Source organism: Symphodus melops (genome assembly GCF_947650265.1).
Source record: "Symphodus melops genome assembly, chromosome: 3".
Taxonomy (NCBI): Eukaryota; Metazoa; Chordata; class Actinopteri; order Labriformes; family Labridae; genus Symphodus; species Symphodus melops.
This window is the reverse complement of record NC_136693.1, coordinates 2,793,644-2,813,643: the sequence shown is the minus strand read 5'-3', so window position 1 is coordinate 2,813,643 and position 20,000 is coordinate 2,793,644. Positions and strand designations below refer to the sequence as shown.

Genomic DNA, 20,000 nt, shown 5'->3' with positions numbered 1-20,000 from the left:
ACACACACACACACAGCTGACCTTTACAGTGAAAAATGAATACATGAATAAAATAAAATCTGCAAATGACAAATCTGCATTTGGCCCTCGAGGTTTCCCCCCCTGGAGGTGAGCTTCAGAGAGTCAAATGAGGGCAGTCGGATTTAATCTGCCGCCTTTGGGAGCACACACACACACACACACGTTACTGCATAAACCCACTAACATTGATTGCCATTTTATTGGTTAACAGGAGGAGGTGAACTGTATATACTGTGAACAAAGAGGAGAAGAAATGACAGCAGACGAGAAACAGTAAAGGGGTGAATAAATATGAGGAGACGACGAGGAAAAGAAACGGGACGAGAGAGAAGAGGAATTATAAAAGGAAGAGTGTAAAAAAAAATGGAGAAAGCGAGGAGAGGAGGAGAGAAGGAGAGGAGAAGAGGAGAGGAGAGGAGGGAAGAGGAGAGGAGAGGAGGGAAGAGGAGAGGAGGGAAGAGGAGAGGAGAGGAGGGAAGAGGAGAGAAGGAGAGGAGGGAAGAGGAGAGGAGAGGAGGGAAGAGGAGAGGAGAGGAGGAGAGGAGGGAAGGGAAGAAGAGGAGAGGAGAGGAGGGAAGAGGAGAGGAGAGGAGGGAAGAGGAGAGGAGAGGAGAGGAGGAGAGGGAGAGAAGGAGAGGAGGAGAAGGGAGGGAAGAGAAGAGGAGAGGAGAGAAGGAGAGGAGAGAGGAGGGAAGAGAAGAGGAGAGAAGGAGAGGAGAGGAGAGGAGGAGAGGAGAGAGGAGAGAAGGAGAGGAGAGGGAGAGAAGAGGGAACGAGGAGGGTGTGCAGAGCAGAGCAGCAGAGGGAGTATCAACAGTTTGACCTTCGACCAGGGAGTTAAGTTGTGGTCAAGTCCAGAATCACAAAGCAGGTTAATCCCCACAGGGCGAGAGACCCCCTCCCCTGTCTCCTCCTCCTCCTTCTCCCTCTTCCCGCTCGTACTGCTCCGGTCTGAATCCGTCAGCAGAGCTTATCAGAGTCTGTTAAAGCAGCAGGATTCCTCACATATCTGTGAGCAGCCCGCCCTCCCGCTACACTGAAGTCTGACCTCAGACTTTTTTCATTCCTGTGCTGCAGCTACGTTTTATTCACGTCATGTTTTATTAAGAATTCACATTTTTTCATTTTAAACATTAAGGAGGAGGAGCAAGAACGTTTATTGATGCAAACTGTTTGATTAGCATGGATGCTAAATGCTGTTAGCATTCACTGTTTGCTCTTTTGGCCGTTGCTGTGAAGTAAACGGGGGAAATGTGAAAATAATTCAGGGTCCTTTAAAACTTCTTTTCTCCGTTTTCCGAGATCAGCGTTTGGATACTAACGGCTGTGCACGCTGATCCGTGACGACGACTGAAAACGCTGCAGGAGTCGGCGGTGTGAATTTGTAACGACACACACACACACACACACAGACACACACACGTTGTGCGCACACTCTTCCTCCCACGGAGCGCTGAGGCGTAAACCTTCAATAAAATGTCCACCGGGTGTGAGCAGCACACGTGCTACTCAGGAGTCGGCCATTATAGTTGCAGCACAGCTATTGACGATCAATGTCAGTACAATGATGACATCAGAGCGTCCCACCCTCAGCGTGGCGTCACAGGAACGTCCGAGTCTGAGCTTTATAATAAAATCTGAAAAACAGATCTTAAATGTTTGATTTAAACGTGAAGTCATCAGACCAAAGGCCGACTTTCTCTCTACCACTAACAAAGGGCAAAGAGACAGAAAGTCACATCCTGCATTAAATACGATTAAATAATAAAAAAAAAAAGATTAAATGCAATAAATAAAAAGGTTTCCAGTCACTCGGAGCAGAAAGAGTTAAAGATGTGAATCTAATCCAAAACTGTCCAGAAGTTCTGGAAGAGGTTTGATTGACACGGTGCAGAAGTCCGCTCTTCTGTCTGTCAGAGTGTGTGTGTGTGTGTGTGTGTGTGTGTGTGTGTGTGTCTGTCAGAGAGTGTGTGTGTGTGTGTGTGTGTGTGTGTGTGTGTGTGTGTGTCTGTCAGAGTGTGTGTGTGTGTGTCTGTCAGAGTGTGTGTGTGTGTGTGTGTGTGTGTGTCTGTCAGAGTGTGTGTGTGTGTGTGTGTGGAGGAGGAGGAGGTTGAGGTATTTGGTCTGTTGAGCATCTGTCATTAAACAGCGAGTGTTGTGTGTCTTTCATGGTACGCTGCGCTCCGTGCTCACTGGGGAGACGACGAGTCAGAGAGAAGTCCGACTTGAAATGTTCAACACAAAAAGACCTGAGAGCTCGACTACACACGTTTCCTTTGATATACATACGAGTTTTAAAAACGGTTTTAATCCAATCTGGGGCTTTTAATTTGAAAGTTTTGCGGCTGCTTCTGCAGGTTTAATATGATGTAAATTGATTCACTCTGGGTTTTAATGTTCACTGCAGCAGGACAAAAAAAACAACAAAAACAAGAAGAAAACGCTGCAGCCTTGGATTCACACAAGTAATAAATGCTTTTAATTAGACAAAATAATCAGCAGCTTAACTCGTACTGAAACGGTCTTCAGCTGCAGCCTTGAAACGTTTAATGCCCCCGCTCGCCAGCTCTTCACGTCGTCTATTTATCCCGATAATGAGAGCGCACGGAGACGCCGTGGCAGAACGCCTTCAGTGCTTCAACACGTTTGTGTTTCAGCAGCCGCTAAGATCACCTGGAAAATATCACCTCACACCACGTGAAGGCAAAGAACTACATGACATTTCTTTGGCAGACTCTGATATTGCACGATAATATAACATTTAGAGAGTTTACTGAGCGCTGAAGGAGACGACCTAGTTTCTACACGTTGCGAGTGAGGGGGCGTGGCTTCTGAGGGAGCACAGAGGGGGAGGGGCCGGCTGCAGACGGAGCACTGAGAGAAAACTACTGTCAAAATCACGCTAGTTTTCTGGAAAAAAATGACCAACGCTGCTTTTAAATAAATCTTTTTTTTTTTTTCTGCTTAGATTTTAAACATCTGGGTCAATTTGACCTTCGATGCTTCGATAATTCTTTCCTCCATTACCCTACTCTGGTGAGATTAATTAAGTGAGGCGGCTTGTTGGCACAACTTCAATGTGAGTAACCCAACAAAAAAGTGTGTGAGAGGGCGAGCGAGAGAGAGAGAGAGAGAGAGAGAGAGAGAGAGCTAGGCCTCGTTCAAATCCACCTCGATCCCTGAAGAGTTGGAGCTTTTCTTTCTCCGTTTTTGAAGATAGAAAAATGTAAAATTCTAGCGTGGGAAAGTAGATTTTTTTTTCCACTAATAGATTGTGAGAGCACGTTTGTTTTTGAGCGTGCTCCTTCAGACCAGCAGGCACGGATGTGTTCAAAACGCCAGAAGCAGAAACACGGTACCAAAGTGTTTTCACCGTAAATGGCCGCACGCTGAACTAAAAAGCTGCTGTAGATAAAGACGACAGAACATCCTTTCATGCAGGCCTTTTAATTATGTATTGATAAATAAATAATAATAATGGTGATGAAAAGAAGAGTCTCTTGTTGCTGATCTGTCAGAGCTCCATGTTTCCTTCCATCCAGTTATCGATGAAGTGACGTAACCTGCTGCTTCGTCCGACCAAACAGAAAGAAGGATCACTGAAATGTGTCTTCACAGACGCACACGCTTCTTTCTTACTTACAGAATTTTTTTTTTCATTTTTGGCGAGTAATACACTTTTTTTTTCCCTTTTACTTCGACCAACATGAAAAGAGAGTCGCTGACTGTGTGAGAACGCGCACAAACAGCCGGATGTTTACTAGAAAGTTAAAATATGAAACGAAGGGTTCTGATGGGTTAGGAACCAGGAGGGTCGCCGGTTCAAGTCTTGCGTGCAGCTCAAGACTTGCCAGTTGACTTACTGAGCACTGTCGAGGTTCCCTTGAGCAGCACCCACCCAGCAGCTTAATTGCAGAAATTTATCGGCAACTTTTCAGCACAATAAAAAATTAGAAATGGTCGTGCAAGGTTAAAAAAATTAACATGAAAGAAGGCCTTCTAGTGAAGAGTCTCGTGTCAAAGAATATCTGAACCCGCTGCAGAACGAGCACATGTTATTTGCTTGTGTTTTCAAACCAGCACCCTGCAGCTCCAGCAGTGTTTATCAGCTGGTGGCTACATTTCCTGACGCTGTCGGACCGCCGAGAGCTCGGAGGAGCTCGGCCACCCAGGCGGCGAGCTGTTGATGAAGTGAGGGGTCACTGCAGGGCTAAGTGAGACCTCACACTGCTGGACAAGCAGGTCAGACCTCGGGCCGCGGTGCCATATGGGTGTGAAGGAGGTGAGGAAGCTGAGGAGGAGGAGAGGCCGGGGGGTGGGGGGGGCCACCAAGCTGTCCACTCCGCCTCTCATGAGACCCCCAGCTGTCACAACAGACACTTACCAGCTCTCACACTAAACAGCCACAAGGGAGGGGGGGAGAGGGGGGGGGGGGGAGCATCCTTCCTCTCTCTTACAGAAGGATGGAGCAGAGGAAGGATGGAGGGAGAAGAGTCGCTAATCTCTTCATCCCGCTGCTGTGAAGTCTGAGGAATCTGCTCCCTCCTCCCCCCCCCCCCTCTGCTACTGTCCTCGGCCACTTCTAAAGCCAGGCTGCAAACCTGCTAATTATAGCCGCCACAGGATGAAGGTGTGACCTAAATAGTTATTTGTAGTCCAGAGCAGAGTTGTGAGAAGCACAGAGAGCCGAGCGGAAGCGTCAACCTCGAACACACGCAGCTGCAGAGCCGGCCGGAGAGACGCTGAACGCTGCAGCCTTCACAGGGACACACTCTATATGTTTTACTTCTACTGCGGCGCTTTGCACTGTACAAATCAAGGATTTCATTCATTCTGTAGCCGCTAATAAAAAATGCTGAGTCATGAGTTGATAAATTGATCTAAAACAGAATAAAAAGCTCCACACATCTGAATTATTCCAGGTGCGCACACACACACACACACACACACACACACACACACACACACACACACACACACACACACACACACACACACACACACACACACACACACACACACACACACACACACACACACACACACACACACACACACACACACACACACACACACACACACACACACACACACACACACACACACACACACACACACACACACACACACACACACACACACACACACACACCTTTTTTCCCTTCCTCCCTGCATGCTTGCTTTCCACACCTGAGAGCCTATTGACAGAGTGTCCCGGTAACACGCGGATCACTTAACCCCGTGTCAAAACACCGGTGTAACGTAAGCCCCGGGAGCAGGCGAAGGTCTCCAGCTCATAAAGGAGCGTGCCAGCTGGGAATAGCACCCTGCATGTAGGAGAGGCTCCCTCGGTGAGAGCGGGAGGGGGGTGGGGGATAATGACAGAGGAGAAGACACCCCTTCGCCTCAGGGAACCAGAGGACACAACGAGACAGAAATGTGAGTCAGAGGAGTTTTGCATGGAGGGGAAAAAAAACAAAACATTTCTCTTACCACGGTGCTCCGTATATCCGAAATCCCTTTATGGTGACGTCCGAGTCCTGCAGGTACACACAGTTTGTGAGCAGCGACTGGACATTGTCAAAGTCCTCGGGTTTCAGTTTGGACACTGAGGGGAATCGGTAGTAATCCTGCTTGACCAGCTCGGCCATAAAGTCCTTATCGAAGGTCAGCTCGTGGTTCCCGGCGATCACCACCTTAAACTCGTACGGGAGGCCACCTGGACGAGACAAGAGAAGGCGTTAAGCTCCAGGCTGTTAAACATCTTTATCAACCACATTTTCTAAAAACGCTGACTTGACATTTCACATTTGTTTGATGTGAAGATATTTTATCCCAGAGTGAAAATTAGCTGCTGGAAAATTAAAGACAGCGCACACAGGGGGGGCCGATGACCTCGTGGTTAGCTTGTGGGCCGCGTGAACAGAAGCTGGAGTCCTCAGAGGGTTCGAGTCCGACCTCTACTTCTTTTTGCTGCGTGTCACTTCCTACTTTTCTCTCCCCGTCACTTCCATAAAAGGTTTCTGTTTCCTCTTTTAATCCACAATAAACACGTTTAATTTAAGACCCTGAACTTTTCTACCCGTTCTGTCTTTCTCTATAGAAACAGCCGGCTCTTCTAATATTCTGCACATGGAGCGAGCTCTCGCTGTACACCTAACCCCGAGCACGGATCAGCCTCAGAAGAAGAAAAGACTCTGGAAAATAAAAAATACCATCAACTCGGAGAGTCAGAGAGGTTAGCAAGCGCGGCTGACGGTTTGACCCCTGCAGTCCACCGTCCGTCTCTGCACGCGCCGTGAACCTGAACTAAATCCTCCATTAAGAATCTCATCCCCTCATTGTTCAACTTCTGCCGCGCTTCCCCTTTTTTCCTCTCTCGTCTCTGTCCGGGTGATTTGTCCTCTTTCCCCTTCGCCATCAAGAAAGTGACTTCCTGTTTCATTCCAGCTGACTGAGGCTCCGGTCTTCGTCACCTGCTTTCCTTTTGAGGCTTCCACTCTCCCTTCCTTCTGTCTTGCTCTGGAGCTCCTTCATCGCCTCACCTGCAGGATCATTTATTTTTAACTGGACCGTGCTCCAGGTGGAGAACTGGTGTGTGCACTTCTCCTAAAGAGTCTAGATTGTCTTTTAATCACTTCGACATGGAACCAATACCGGGTGCTTCTTCCCTCGGCGGTAAAAGTTTGTGGTCCCGGGTTTGACTTTGACCTCGGCTATTTGTCTCACGTGACGACACAAAAGGCACGTTTGGTTCATTTGCCTTCTATATCCAATAAATTGGCTAAAAGTCCATTAATGGTTAAGGTGTGTTAAAGAGTTTAAGTGGACACAATGCTTGATTAGAAAATGACTCGTGTATAAATTAAGAGTAGAGTCGAGCTAAAGTTAGACGGAGCTAAAGTCGTCTTTGCTCTGATCAAACATCACAAACTGCTTTTTGTTTTTTGTTTTTTGGTGTTTAGAAGCCGAGTAAAATCCTCACTGACAGACTTTATCAAATATTTCTGTTCTGTGATGAACGCTTCAATCGCGATGCTCCGCTGTATCGATTTTCTTCCCCTCTCTCACGTTGAACTTCTGTGACACTCTCCAAAAAAACACACGAGGCCGACTCTTTCATCGCCGCGCTTCAGATTAGACATCTTCGATAGATTAAAGAGCTGCGGACAAAAGTCCTTCACAGACTCTTCAGGATTACAGCGCCGACACTTCAAGGCGCCGCCGCCGCCGCCATCATGGAGCCGGAATAACACAAAGGTAATTCAGCTCCGGCGCTTTTTTGTCCCGCTGGTTTCCTGCGGGGCGGGCGATAGCACGAGGTTATGATTCATGGCAGGAGGTCAAATCGAATCAAACGTTGAATAAAGAATCCAATATGTGGCGTTAGTGGGATGAAGGCGCTTTTGGCTGACGACAGAAGTTGAAAGAGAGGATGTAAGCGATCGCCTCAATTTCGCAGCGCTCCGGTTCACAATTGGAAATAAAACTGATAGAAACTGAAAAGAATATAAATTCAGTCGAGATACGGCGGCTGGATGCAGATAATAAAATATGGCACAGGAACTGTCTACTGTGTGTGTGTGTGTGTGTGTGTGTGTGTGTGTGTGTGTGTGTGTGTGTGTGTGTGTGTGTGTGTGTGTGTTCTCTAATGCTGAAAATGAAAGAATCATGGTTCCCCCGGTCTACAGGTTTCATTCCCGCTGCTCTAAATTAGCTCTTGTCGCATCTCAGGATCATAAATTCCAGTCTAACCTTATATGAGAGCGCCGTCTCTCAGTCCCACAGCACTCTAACTGGATCACACATCCATTTACACACACACACACACACACACACACACACACACACACACACACACACACACAACCTAAAGCGAATCGTCCCCCCCCCCCCCCCCGCAGCACGCAGGGAAAAGGTGGGGAAAACATAATTACCATCAAACAACTCCACCTCCATTACTCTGCTGGGAATTCCCTCTGCTTTTTATGGCCGCTGTGATACATCTAACAGCAGACTGCTGGAGTGATACACCCAGATTTATTTTCTATTCTTCGCCCACAAACAGGCGGCGTGGAAGATGAAAGTCGGTAAAGAACGAGAGCCGTGTTTGTGATTCCGCCGCACGTTTGATGAAGCTTTAAGAACGCACGCGTGTAGACTAGCGGTACAAACACACACACACACACACACACACTCCTTAAAGCCACGGTAAACAAACGTTTCATAACTTGACATTAAATAAGCTCCATATTTAACCATGTAAATTCATCTCCGTGCCTCCACACACTCGTCAAATGACCCCTTGAAGAGATCGCCGCCTCTTCCAATTCGAGCAAATGTGCCGAAGTCTAAAGTGCTCATTCATGCTCTGACCTTTGACCCCGAGGACAACAGGGTCTCACTCCACCTGCTTCTTTGGTCTGGAGATAACTCTTGTTATGGATGTATATATAGATCACTGAGACAACGATTGATTGATCGATTGATGAAGCCAAACAAGCCGACGTTGTTTCAAGGTTTTTTTCTCACGACGTCCCGAGGAGCACGGAGATGGCGACTTGTTTCCAGTCTCAGGTCATGTGATGCTGTAAGTCTCCTTTGTAAACAGAGTGACAGACTGATGAGTGATCCTACCTCAGCTCTTTTATACACACACACACACACACACACACACACACACACACACACGTTCTATAAAGGCTGGTGGGAGCAGATCAAAGAGGCGGATCAGAGCCCGTGCTCTCCGTAAGACAAGCTGGGTCAGAGGAAACTCGTTCCTCTGCATCGATCGTCGATGATCTCCATCAAACCGTCGATGCCGGCGACAAACCGCTGCCTCCTCCAGAGCGTGAGAGGAGGCAGACCAAGACGGAACAAAGCGCCGAGTCGACAGAATGCTTTTCAGAGGCTCCTCCAGTCGTTTGTAAGTCTTCTGACGACTCCAAGTGCTTTTAGACCGCCGGTCACGTCGACCCAGTACGAAGTCCAGACATCATCCGCTCGTTACCGTCGATGACTCTCTGCTGCATGTTCAAGTTTAAAGCGTGTCTGAGGAGTCGATGTATGCCTGCTGGGTTTCATCTTCCTGCTCTGTCCCGATCTCCTCTTCTTCTTCTTCTTCTTCTTCTTCTTCCCCCTGTGAACAAAGAATCGGCTTCGCAGGGAAGAGCTCTTCCTCTTCATCATGAAAATATAATCTGTATGCAGACAGCGCAATCTCTGGCGTGTTCACCGATGGAGCAGCAAGAGAAACGACATCTTCTTCAGGATGAAACCAAAGTGGACTTTACAGATCAGACAGAGCGTCCTCTCGTCAGGGTTCAAATCATCCAAACGTCCGATAAATCGAAAATCGATTTTTTTTCTGAGAATTTCATGGATTTTAGACGCTGTGTTCACCTACACATCTTTTCTGGCTCCAGTGTCTTTATATATATATATATATATATATATATATATATATAATAAAAACAAAGTTTTCATTGAGGGGAGAGCTTCTGCAGCAGCAGGTCGCCGTCCTGAGAAAAAGCTCTGCGTCCTTTTCGTCCACGAACACTCGTCACCAAACTCAACCTGCAGGCTCTTAATGTTCATCATCTTTGATCTGCCTTCATCCTCAATGTAAAACCATTTTTTTAATATATTAAAATCATTCCTCCCTCGTCGGCGCTTTCTGGGACTTTTCAGCTCTTCTCTCGTGACACAGTGTTTAAAGTGTCGAAAATATCTGATTAAAGATATTCAGACAGACCGGGCTGAACGCTCCAGACTGAACAAAAGACATGTTTCACTTTGCACCGCATCGATCCCCCGATATCACTGCTGCACCCTGACCTAACACACACACGCACACACACACACGCACACACACACGCACATAAACACACACACTGACGAAGCTGTCTGTGATGATGGATGGACGAGTTTGACAGAACAGCTGACCGGTGTGTCCTCGTGGTGGTGAAGGTGCTGAATGTGCGGTGACACAGCAGAAAAAAGATGGTGTGTGTGTGTGTGTGTGTGTGTGTGTGTGTGTGTGTTGTGTGTTTAAGTGTGTGTGTGTGTGTGTGTGTGTGTGTGTGTTTAAGTGTGTGTGTGTGTATCAGGGGCAGTCAGGGCACAGCAGCCGGCAGGACTTTAAAGAGCGTGTCTGGTAAAGTGGCACAGCAACAACAAAACTCACAGTTCATAAAACTACAACTTGACTACAACCCCCTCCCCAGTCATGTGTATGTGACTTCCTGTGTTTCTGCAGCCTGCCTCTAGTGGACACTCAAAGAACTGCAGGATTTTTTTACCTGCGCATTGGCTTCATTTTAAACACATAAGGACGCAGCTTGTATATAGCTTTAAAAACGTTCTTTTTTTAGTACTCACTACATTATTTAGTCTGCTGCTATAATCATCTGAACTCCTCTCAGATTTAAACTGCTGACGTCAGGCCACATGAAGTCGTACGAGAGAGGCTCAGATTCTGCATTGAGTTCTTAGAAGGACTTTCACACTGCATCATTCAGTGTTTGGGGTAAAACACACACAGAGTCATTCATACATGTTGAATGGTTGGAGGCCGGTGTGGTGGGTGGCACTTATTGATTCATGCACTCGCTGTGTGAAACATGACTACATTAAAGGCTCAAATCTGCACCAGAGTTCCTTCGGCGCTCGCCTAGAGGGTCCTGAGATGAAACACTCGGTGCACGCACACAGCTGGAGCGCTCCCGCCCACAGCATGGGGCCAGAGGGAGAGGTCAAAGGTTAACTGGGGCAGGGTGTTGGGTCACACGGGTTAAACTGGACACTTTGGAGCAGCAGTTTGGGGTCAACGGGGGGCGGAGTCATTGTGTGGTCTAGTTGATGGTTGTGCGTGCTAGATGTCTCGTGCCCTCATCAGCCTGTTGCACGTCAGCTTTTGTGCGAGTGTGAAAAACAATGCACGCATCCAGCGGCGTGTGTGTGTGTGTGTGTGTGTGTGTGTCGTAAGCAGCTTTAGTACCTAGCCAGTCGTTGAACTTCTTAACCTCGGAGGGCAGGCCCAGCTCGGTGAAGTCACCCATGTGCAGCAGCACGTCGCCGTAGGGCATCTGTATGCCGTCTGTACGCGAGTGTGTGTCGGACACACACACAAACCTGGTGTGTCCTGTTGGTTTCGGAGTGTCATAAGGGACTGGATCCACCCTGGAAAAAAAAAAAAAACAGAACTGGTGAGAATTTATGTCACGACAAACTCACAATTACTGTCGACATGATTAATCAGCGGGTCGCTAAATTAATTCAAATGTATTAATTACGACAATAATTATTCAACACATTCATTCATTCTAGTGTCCTGGATTGTGCCGCATACTAATTTACTAATCCTTTATGACAAGTGTCGTATCAAAAATAATAAAAGAAGACAGACCAGATTTAAAAAGACTTTCTGAGCTCAGAACTGAAACTTTTTTTTTTTTTTTTTTTGCACTCGAGCGCTCATTCTGAATCTTTCCGCTTGCAGATAATCTAGTATCTTTATTTAGGGGCACATCAGAGTTGCAGTTAGAGTTCAGCATTTTACATACAGGAGGAATCTTTCTTGGTGCATCGCTGCGAAAGAAAAAACAAAAAAACAACAAGGCTAAAAGAAGAAGGTGGACTTGATTCTTCGGCACATTTTGAGGAAGCGTTTGTTGATTTCAAACCAGAAAGCAGAAGGTGCACCGCTGAAAGTGGAACCTCAACCCCCCTCCCCCCCCTCCCAAAAAAGATCATTTGTTGTGCAAAAATAAATAACAGCTAGCACATGGTCTGCAGAATAATTCATGAAGAGGAGACTAACGGGTTGGTCTGTGAACACGACCAGGCCGATGGCTGTTTCCATGGCTTCCCATTGGCTAAAGACTGAGACGGTGAATTAAAGCTTGCCATGTTGTTTTTTTGTCCATTATCTCAAAGAAGAAGAAAAAAAACACTTAGAGGCGAGCGTGGCACAGCCTTTTCTTGTTGGATGTGAGAGGAAGAAAAACCTGCACTTCCTTCCTTCCCGCTGAAAGGAAAGACGAGGAGAGGGGCAAAAATCATCTCGTCTGTAATTGAAGTCTACAATGTGCAATCTTCCAGCACTCTGCTACTCGGCCATTATTTCATTAGAAGGGATGTCACTCTGTCGACAACATCAGACACATAATCAACGCCGCAATCTTCAACCTGACAAGCACACACACACGCACACACACATACGAACAGGGACATGCAAACACACAGAGTGAACCTGAATTAAATCAGGCACACACGGTGTCGAGACGTCGGGAATAGAGATGGTGAAAATGTGGCACCTTGAACAAATCTTTGTTTTTGTTTTATTTTTTGGGCGAGGAGGAAACGTTTGAGACGTCTAATTTGAGAAGCTGTTCCTGGTTTTTTTTTTTGTTTTTTGTTGCTCTCAACAAAAAAAAAAAAAAAAAGGAAACAGAAGCTGGAATCTGCTGTACGGTCCTGTTAGAGGAAGCTAAACTGTGGACAAGCTGCTCGCCATCTGTAGTGGTCACAAGTCTCCCACAGTGGTGGGCGGGTGAATACATTTTCTGACTCTTTGGAGGAAGATGATTCACATCAGCGACCTCTCGTCCTTGTACCGTCTTTAGCTTTATAATCTTTCTTTTATCACCCGGCTGAGAGTGACTCACGTACTTTTGACTCCACAGCGGTGGGTCGAGACCGCCAATGTGTACCTACCTCCATCACATGTTTTGTAACGTCTAGTCAACAACCACTGGAACCAAAGCTGTCCTTACCTCGGACTTTAAAACATCCGAGGCGGCGTTTATGCTGCTAACGTGGAACGCACGGAGCTGTGGGAGGGGTTTACTGCCCTTTGTGATGTCACAAAGGGAAAATCTTTAGCACACATTTTCTGAAAAGTGGAACAGGCAGAAGACGGAGAGGATGGACTTTTCTCATCATCGGCGGGTTTGTAGACGGACGAGAGACTCATGTTCGTGTTGGAGGAACACAGAGAAATAATATTTGACCTTTAATGACCTTTAAATGTCATTTTAAACCAAAGCAGTTTGTGTGTCTGTGTTTTAACAGAATATTTCCTGTAATCAGCAGCTTTAAATGTGGAGTATTTATTCAGCGTGTTTCGTTGGTAACCTGAAAACTTACAAACCCTCCTTTAAAGCTGAAATCTCAAAGCTGAAGCAAATCGAGCGTCTCGGTTACCCGAGCAGGACTGGACTCCACACTAAACCCACAAGACAAAATGAAACAGCAGCTCCACAGATAATGATATTTACTGTTGGCCGTGTCCAGTAAATAAGCCTCCGTGCTCTTATACATACACACACACACACACACACACACACGTTAAGCCAGTGGAGCAGCACATACACGAGAGTGAAGCTGGTTTTGGTGCTCTGTGGTGCCTGGACGTCATGCAGCTTTACAGGACTCGACAGTCATGGAGGAAGGACCAACGCAGAACCACATGGGATCAGAAAAAACACACACACACACACATGCATAAATGTACATTCACTCACTCACACACACACACACATACAAAAAGCATGCATATTAAAATAAAGCTGGGAGAAAAACAACCTTCATCTCCTCCCGTTCCCTTTGAGATTTAATCCACCCTGAGAATGTAAGTAAATACCAGCAGCCCCTATCAATTAGAGCCGGCCCGGGCCAAGAAACCTTCATGATAGTGCTGCACAAGTCTTACACACACACACACACACACATGCACACAAAGAGCAAGGGCCCCTGTCTCTCCTCTTAACATACGACTGTGTAACAATCCAGAGGTTCATTAGTAATGTATACAGGAGTTCAGGAGTTCAGCGGTGCAGCACAGGCCTCTGATCTAATGTAAACGGAGACGGTGAAAATGAAAAAAAAAAAAAAAAAAAAAAAGTCTCTCTGCGCTCCTGCTGCAGGTAAAAGAATATTCTCCAGCGACGGAGTGAACCGTGTTAGCATGAAGGTTCGTGTTAACATGTCTGAGCTCCGGCGTGACATCAGAGGGGAAAGACTGCGGAGAGAAGAGAGGAGAAATGCTAATGCGCTGGAGGAGGGCGGCAGCACACTCGCAAATCCGCCATGACATTGAAGCTGACACAAAAAGCCGAGGTCTGCGGCTGCAAAAAAATAAATAAATATATATATATATAAAAATGTGCTGGATGGAGAAGCGTCTGTGATCCTTCAACGAGAGAAAACCTCAACACGTTCACTTCTCCATCACAACACAACCAGGATTTCTGCTCAGGAACAACAAATCGTATCGCTGCTCTTAAGCAGGCCAATATTCATTTTCGGTTTAATCACTCGACACCCGCCTCGAAAACGCAGTTAGGCTGCCACGCTCGCGTTGTTGTCTTCATTATAAAATTCACAGCTGACAAGAGGCAGATGTTGCACGTTTGAGAACCGAGACAATTCTCCTCTCTGAAAAAAAAAAAAAAATCAAAACCTGCTCGTTTCCTCCTCTTCGCTCTTCAAGTAGGCGGCGTGTTCTTTCACGATTCACACCTGATGTTTCACTCGCCTTCGAATCTATCAAACACTCTGAAACTTGATTTTACAAAGTGCTCGATCAGTCAAGGTTGTTATTCTTATTAAAGAACTCGTAGAAATGACATCACTCTCTCTCGTGGCGTGCACAGAGACGTGGTTTGGAGTCGTTTCTCATTAAGTGTCTGATCAGAAACAAACAGGTGAAAGACAACGAAGCCGCCGCTCGGTTGCTGGTTGCATGTGTGGTGGAGGAGAGGAGGACGGTGGGAGATGAATAAATCAGCGTGGGAGAGACTGAAGGAGGAGTGCTCGCCGGCGTCTGGACGAGGATATTCACTTTGACGGAGCACTCCGGCCTTTTGGAAAGAAAAAAAAAAAAAAAAAAGTAAACGGGGTCAAAGATCAGGCCGAGCTCGCTTCTTCAAACGGGACGCTCCACCGGCAGCAGATAAGAAGGTCTAAGTCACTCTGACTCGCCCGAGCTCTTAAAGGAGCCCACATAATCACTGTGATTGATTACAACACTTCCTCAAGTTCCTTTTTTTTTTCTTTTTTCTTCCTTTTAATTAAAAAAAAAACCTCCCGAGCTTCTGAGACGTCCAAGAAAAAAAAATCCTGCATCCAAAAAACTGTCCAAGCTCGTACTGAACGTCTGCTTCCCATCAGAGCAAAAGAAAACTTCACATCTTCAATGTTTTATTAAGGTTATCGCATCAACAACAATAAAAGTTTATCTTTAACACCAGCTGCTGCCACAGGACCAAAGATCTTCTATTAAACAGGAGCGCTGTGCTGTTTAACAGGTCGTTCACAAGTTTTCCCTGTTAATTATTTTTTTTTATTGCAAACAGAAGTGACCCGGTCTGATGGCCTCAGTGGGCCGGAGCTGGTCCCTGGACCACCAGTTGAACGCGCCTGCGTCAGACCATCTGCGACCCATTACGTCTGTTTAAGTCAAAATCGAGCTCCTGCTATGAGTTGAATGTAAATAGTTGATGTGGTGGGTTTCCCAGAGAACGACCAGTGAAGGACGTGAACACGTGAACGTCACACCCACGTGTCATTCAGGAAGCCTCGACTCCTCAAGACAGATGTGGTTTTGGTGCTGCCCTGCTGCGACCGCCCCTCCCAGCCCTGCTCGGGTTAATGAGGTCAACGACCTCTGAGCTGCCCACTTGTCTCAGACAGAAACACCTGTCAATCAAAGTCCTGTGATGGGTTTCTGTCCTCGTTGTACCTGCTGCCACCTGCTGCCAGACGATTAGCCTCCAGCTCCTCTTCCTCTCTCCTTCCTGCCCCGCCTTCGTCCTGCTAATGATTGCTCATCAATAACACAATCAGCGGGGAGGGAGGGAGGGAGGGGGGGACGCAGCCACCTTAAAGCTCCGGGGTCAGAGGGGTAATGTTGAAATAGACTGCTAATCAACTAAAGCTGCTCCATGCATACATCACAAACAGGATCGAGGTTCACAGGCCGACAGAAAGACAAGTCAAACTTCGAGCTGCTGCAGGATTAATTGAGCTCAAAATACCACAAACGCATTCTTTCCATTTGGCAACTATTTCCAGCTTGTTGGTTTAATGACATGAGGTATTTTGTGTTGACTGATTTTCTTTGTTTGCCTCCCAGCTTCACAACAAGATGAACACAGCAGTGGATGTTCAAAAACAAACCTGGACTGGACACAACACGCGGGTGGAGCTCTCAAAGCTGTGCTGCGTTTGAAGGTTAAGATCAGACCGTGAAGTGATCCCTGCAGTCCAAAGCTTTCAGGCTGGATTTAAAGGAGCAGCATATGGGCAGCTTGGTCCCCGACACAAACGCTGTGAATCTATACTGTGCGAGTTTAAAGAGAAGCGAGGTGGGAGCAGAAGTTTGGCCAACTTTCCAAATGAGTGAAGTCGCTCTGATCCACCTTTACTCACCGGAGAGGAGGGAAAAGTAAAGTTTCAGAGGTCGTCCCGACTTCTTCTAACTGCTGAGGGACAAATATCGAAATATCAATCCTTTTTTATGATGCATTTTTTTGTGCTTTTACTGGAGATACAGGATGGATGGTGGAGGGGGGAAAATCACACAGGAAAGGAGACGCAGCTCAGACCTGAGAACGGAGAGTTGAAGTGTGACAAGGTGCAGAGAATAATAATACTAAAAAGGTAAATGCATGATTTTATACATGTAGTGCATTCAAACGGTCATCAGTATAAAATGCTTTCTGCAGCTTCATACGACTGTGTGATGTGGCGTGCAGCTCCCGGACCTTCAAACTGGATTTTAGATTTGATCAGCTGATCAGTATCTGCTAACGCCCTTCAGTGTGCTGCTGACAGTCGGCCTGGCTGCAGGCGCGACGCGGCGCCGACACGACCAGCCGGCTGCTGGGAGACCTGCAGGAGCCGTTTGATAGATTGACTCAACTTAAATCTAAACCTGAGTGTTGTTTTGGTTTTAGCACAGTGTTGCCGCTGAAATGTTTCCTGCACGGCGTCTGTTCGAGATTTTATTTTGTGTAAATCTTCCACAAACTTCATTTTCACCTTTCACCTGTTACTTTTTTAAAATGCAGATAATTTTGAGCTCAAATCAAAAATGTCGGTCAAATTGTGCCGCAGACAGAAATAATAAAAATAAGCTCAGCTTCACTGGTGAGAACTCGAATCACAGCAGCTTCCTCCTCGTCTCGCCTGAGCTCACAACAAAGACTATCAGGGAGGAAAGTGTGTGTGTGTGTGTGTGTGTGTGTGTGTGTGTGTGTGTGTGTGTGTGTGTGTGTGTGTGTGTGTGTGTGTGTGTGTGTGTGTGTGTGTGTGTGTGTGTGTGTGTGTGTGTGTGTGCGTGTGTGCGCCCACCTTGCCAAACGACGGAGCATTTAAGAGATAATCACAGCTGAGCAGGAGACAGAATAGATGCTGCTCCTCCACTGAGCTCACACCGTCTTTATCGCTCTTTCAGGAAAAACATCAAAACACAATACTCCCCATTTCCTCTGTCTATAACCTCTGTCAGCTCCCCTCCCCCTCTGATAGACACACACACACACACACACACACACACACACACACACACACACACACACACACACACGGCTCACTCATCCAGCGTGCAATACCGTTTCTCAGAGAGGAGCAGAGAGCGAGAGCGCCTCTGTTATCTTCTGCATTTCAGCTGTCTGCGCTAATTCAATAAACTTCAGAGGAACAAAATGAACACAGGAATAACGGAGAGGAGCGTGGCCGTGGCAGTGGTGGTGGAGGAGGGGGGGTGGGCGGTGCTGCTGAGGGTGGGGGTGTGGGGGGTGTGGGGGGGGGTAGAAAACGGGAGCAGAGGTGGCAGACGAGCAAACAAGGAAACAGCCGGAAAAAGAGGAGAGAAACACGCGTGCACTTTAAATAAATATTCAAAGAAGAATTGATTGAACAGTTAATGATGGCCCCGCCCCCTCCCCTCTTTCCCCCCTTTCCTCCATTTGTTCAGGCAGGCTGCGTCCTCCCATAATGGCAGAGTAAGGCACACAAAGCCTGCGTCGGAATATCAGCGGCAGAGAGAGCTTCCGGCGCTGCGCTGGGAAATAAATTGCTTCTGCTAATGCCCCTTTCATTACGCCACAGCCCTTAATTGTGCTGCTGACAGTCGGCCCGGCTGCAGGGCTGACGGGAGGAAGGCCGAGGAGACAGGCACGACGTGGCCCCCGGGCGACCCACCCCCCCCCCCTCCCTCACCCCAACACAACCAGCCGACTGCTGGAAGTAGTGTTCACCTGGACCGACCAATCACAAGCGAGACTGACAGCAGCAAAGTTATCCGACGTGTTTCCCCGTTTTCTCTTTTATCAGCAGCTTGTGTGAATATTAGAAGTGCAACGTGACACACACACACACACACACACACACACACACACACACACACACACACACACACACACACACACACACACACACACACACACACACACACACACACACACACACACACACACACACACACACACACACACACACACACACACACACACACACACACACACACACACACACTCCAGTGTGCACCTCGGCGTCTGGGTCACGTCTTTGAACAGCTTGTAGAATAAATGGAAACAAAAACAAAAAAACAGAGAGGTGCCGGTTGTGTTTCATTTCATTCTTGTTGAAAAGAGAAAATTTCAATAAGGTCATTAATTCTGGGATTTTGAGAAAAAAAATTCAAAGGTCATCCCATGAATGCAAACTCACTGAATGTGGATCAACACATTTAAGAGTCTTTATTCTCCTCCGCTCGGAGACACAGACTGGAAATATGAAAGAAGCAGCAGCTTCAGGCTGGAAACATGTTGATTTCTCTCTTTGTTGGCGGTCGTGTCCGTGACACGATGAGCTGCAGGATTTTAAACTCCCGCTTCGACTTCATCGTTCAACACCAGAAGAGGCTTTTTTTTAAAATCTGCAACAAGAAAGAGAGAACTTCGACCACGTGTTCAAACCGCGTTTCCAGAATCGCATCAAGATCCAGTTCAGAAGGTGAAAAACTTAAAGATATATATGATGATGATTTACTGATTTAAATATGGAAGTAAACACTCCCTTCCTCCACATGACTCGTGTTTTTACCCTTCTGTCCCGCTCAGGAGATAAACGTAGATCTCTCTTTTTGAAGAGAAGAAGAAAGTAAAACCAACGTCTTCTTCGCTTCAGCTGAAGAAAAAAAAAAAAAAAGACTCGTTACTACGACGACCAAAACTCTGATTGCTGCTCGAGGCGTAAAAACGGAGGACTTGTCACGTTGAAGAGTTGCAGGCTTTTGGCAGCTTCCCTTCTCCTTCAAGTCGAGCAGGAAGTGACATCACCGGGAGCTCGTGCCCTGCGATGCCAGGCTACGAGGCCAAAAATCTAAAAACATCAAAAAGGGGGCTTCACACACACACACACACACACACAAAAAACAAACAGCAGACCTGTCCAATGTCAACTGTCACTTAACTCCCTCCACAACCACAACCAGCGGCGTGCTCGTCCCGCCGGGCTCCAGCGGCGGGTCAGGGGTGGAGAGGGAACTTAATCAAGGGTTCTCTGGTTACAAAAAGACCCTCCAGTCCTTCAGACGAGCTGCGGCAGGCGGACGCAAAACAAAAGGCCACGAAATGGGGACCGGCTCTTTGTTCTCAGCAGAGCTGCGGCCCGACTGACACGCTGCTGCTGAGCGAAGAAGAGAAGGAGGGCTGCGAGGTCGGAGGTGAAGAGGAGGTCGCTCTCCTGGTTGGAAACTCGTCTCGTGTTCTTTCAGTTTAGTTGTAATCACTTCCGAGCCTCTCTTCAGTTCGCTGTAAGTCGTAGCTTAATAATTAGACTGAACTGGGATTTTGGTTTTCTCGTCATCGTGAGTTTAAAAAAAAAAAAAAAAAAAAAAAAGCCTTTTAGTAAACGGCTTCTTATGTGCACGTTTGTTACAGACGGATTCAATCAACCTGGTGATTCTT

General features: G+C 47.0%; 1 protein-coding gene across 3 annotated transcripts in view; it reads right to left on the bottom strand.

The window, feature by feature from the left end:
• The window catches only part of mpped2a (metallophosphoesterase domain containing 2a), a 48,504-nt gene that overhangs the window by 18,856 nt on the left and 9,648 nt on the right, over positions 1 to 20,000 (bottom strand). For all 3 annotated transcript variants that reach the window (XM_079339397.1, XM_079339398.1, XM_079339399.1), the window contains 2 exons: positions 11,021 to 11,202; positions 5,515 to 5,740 (listed from right to left, as the gene is read on the bottom strand). In XM_079339397.1, coding sequence (XP_079195523.1) covers positions 5,515 to 5,740; positions 11,021 to 11,202 — 408 coding nt within the window. The remainder of the gene's footprint in view (positions 1 to 5,514; positions 5,741 to 11,020; positions 11,203 to 20,000) is intronic.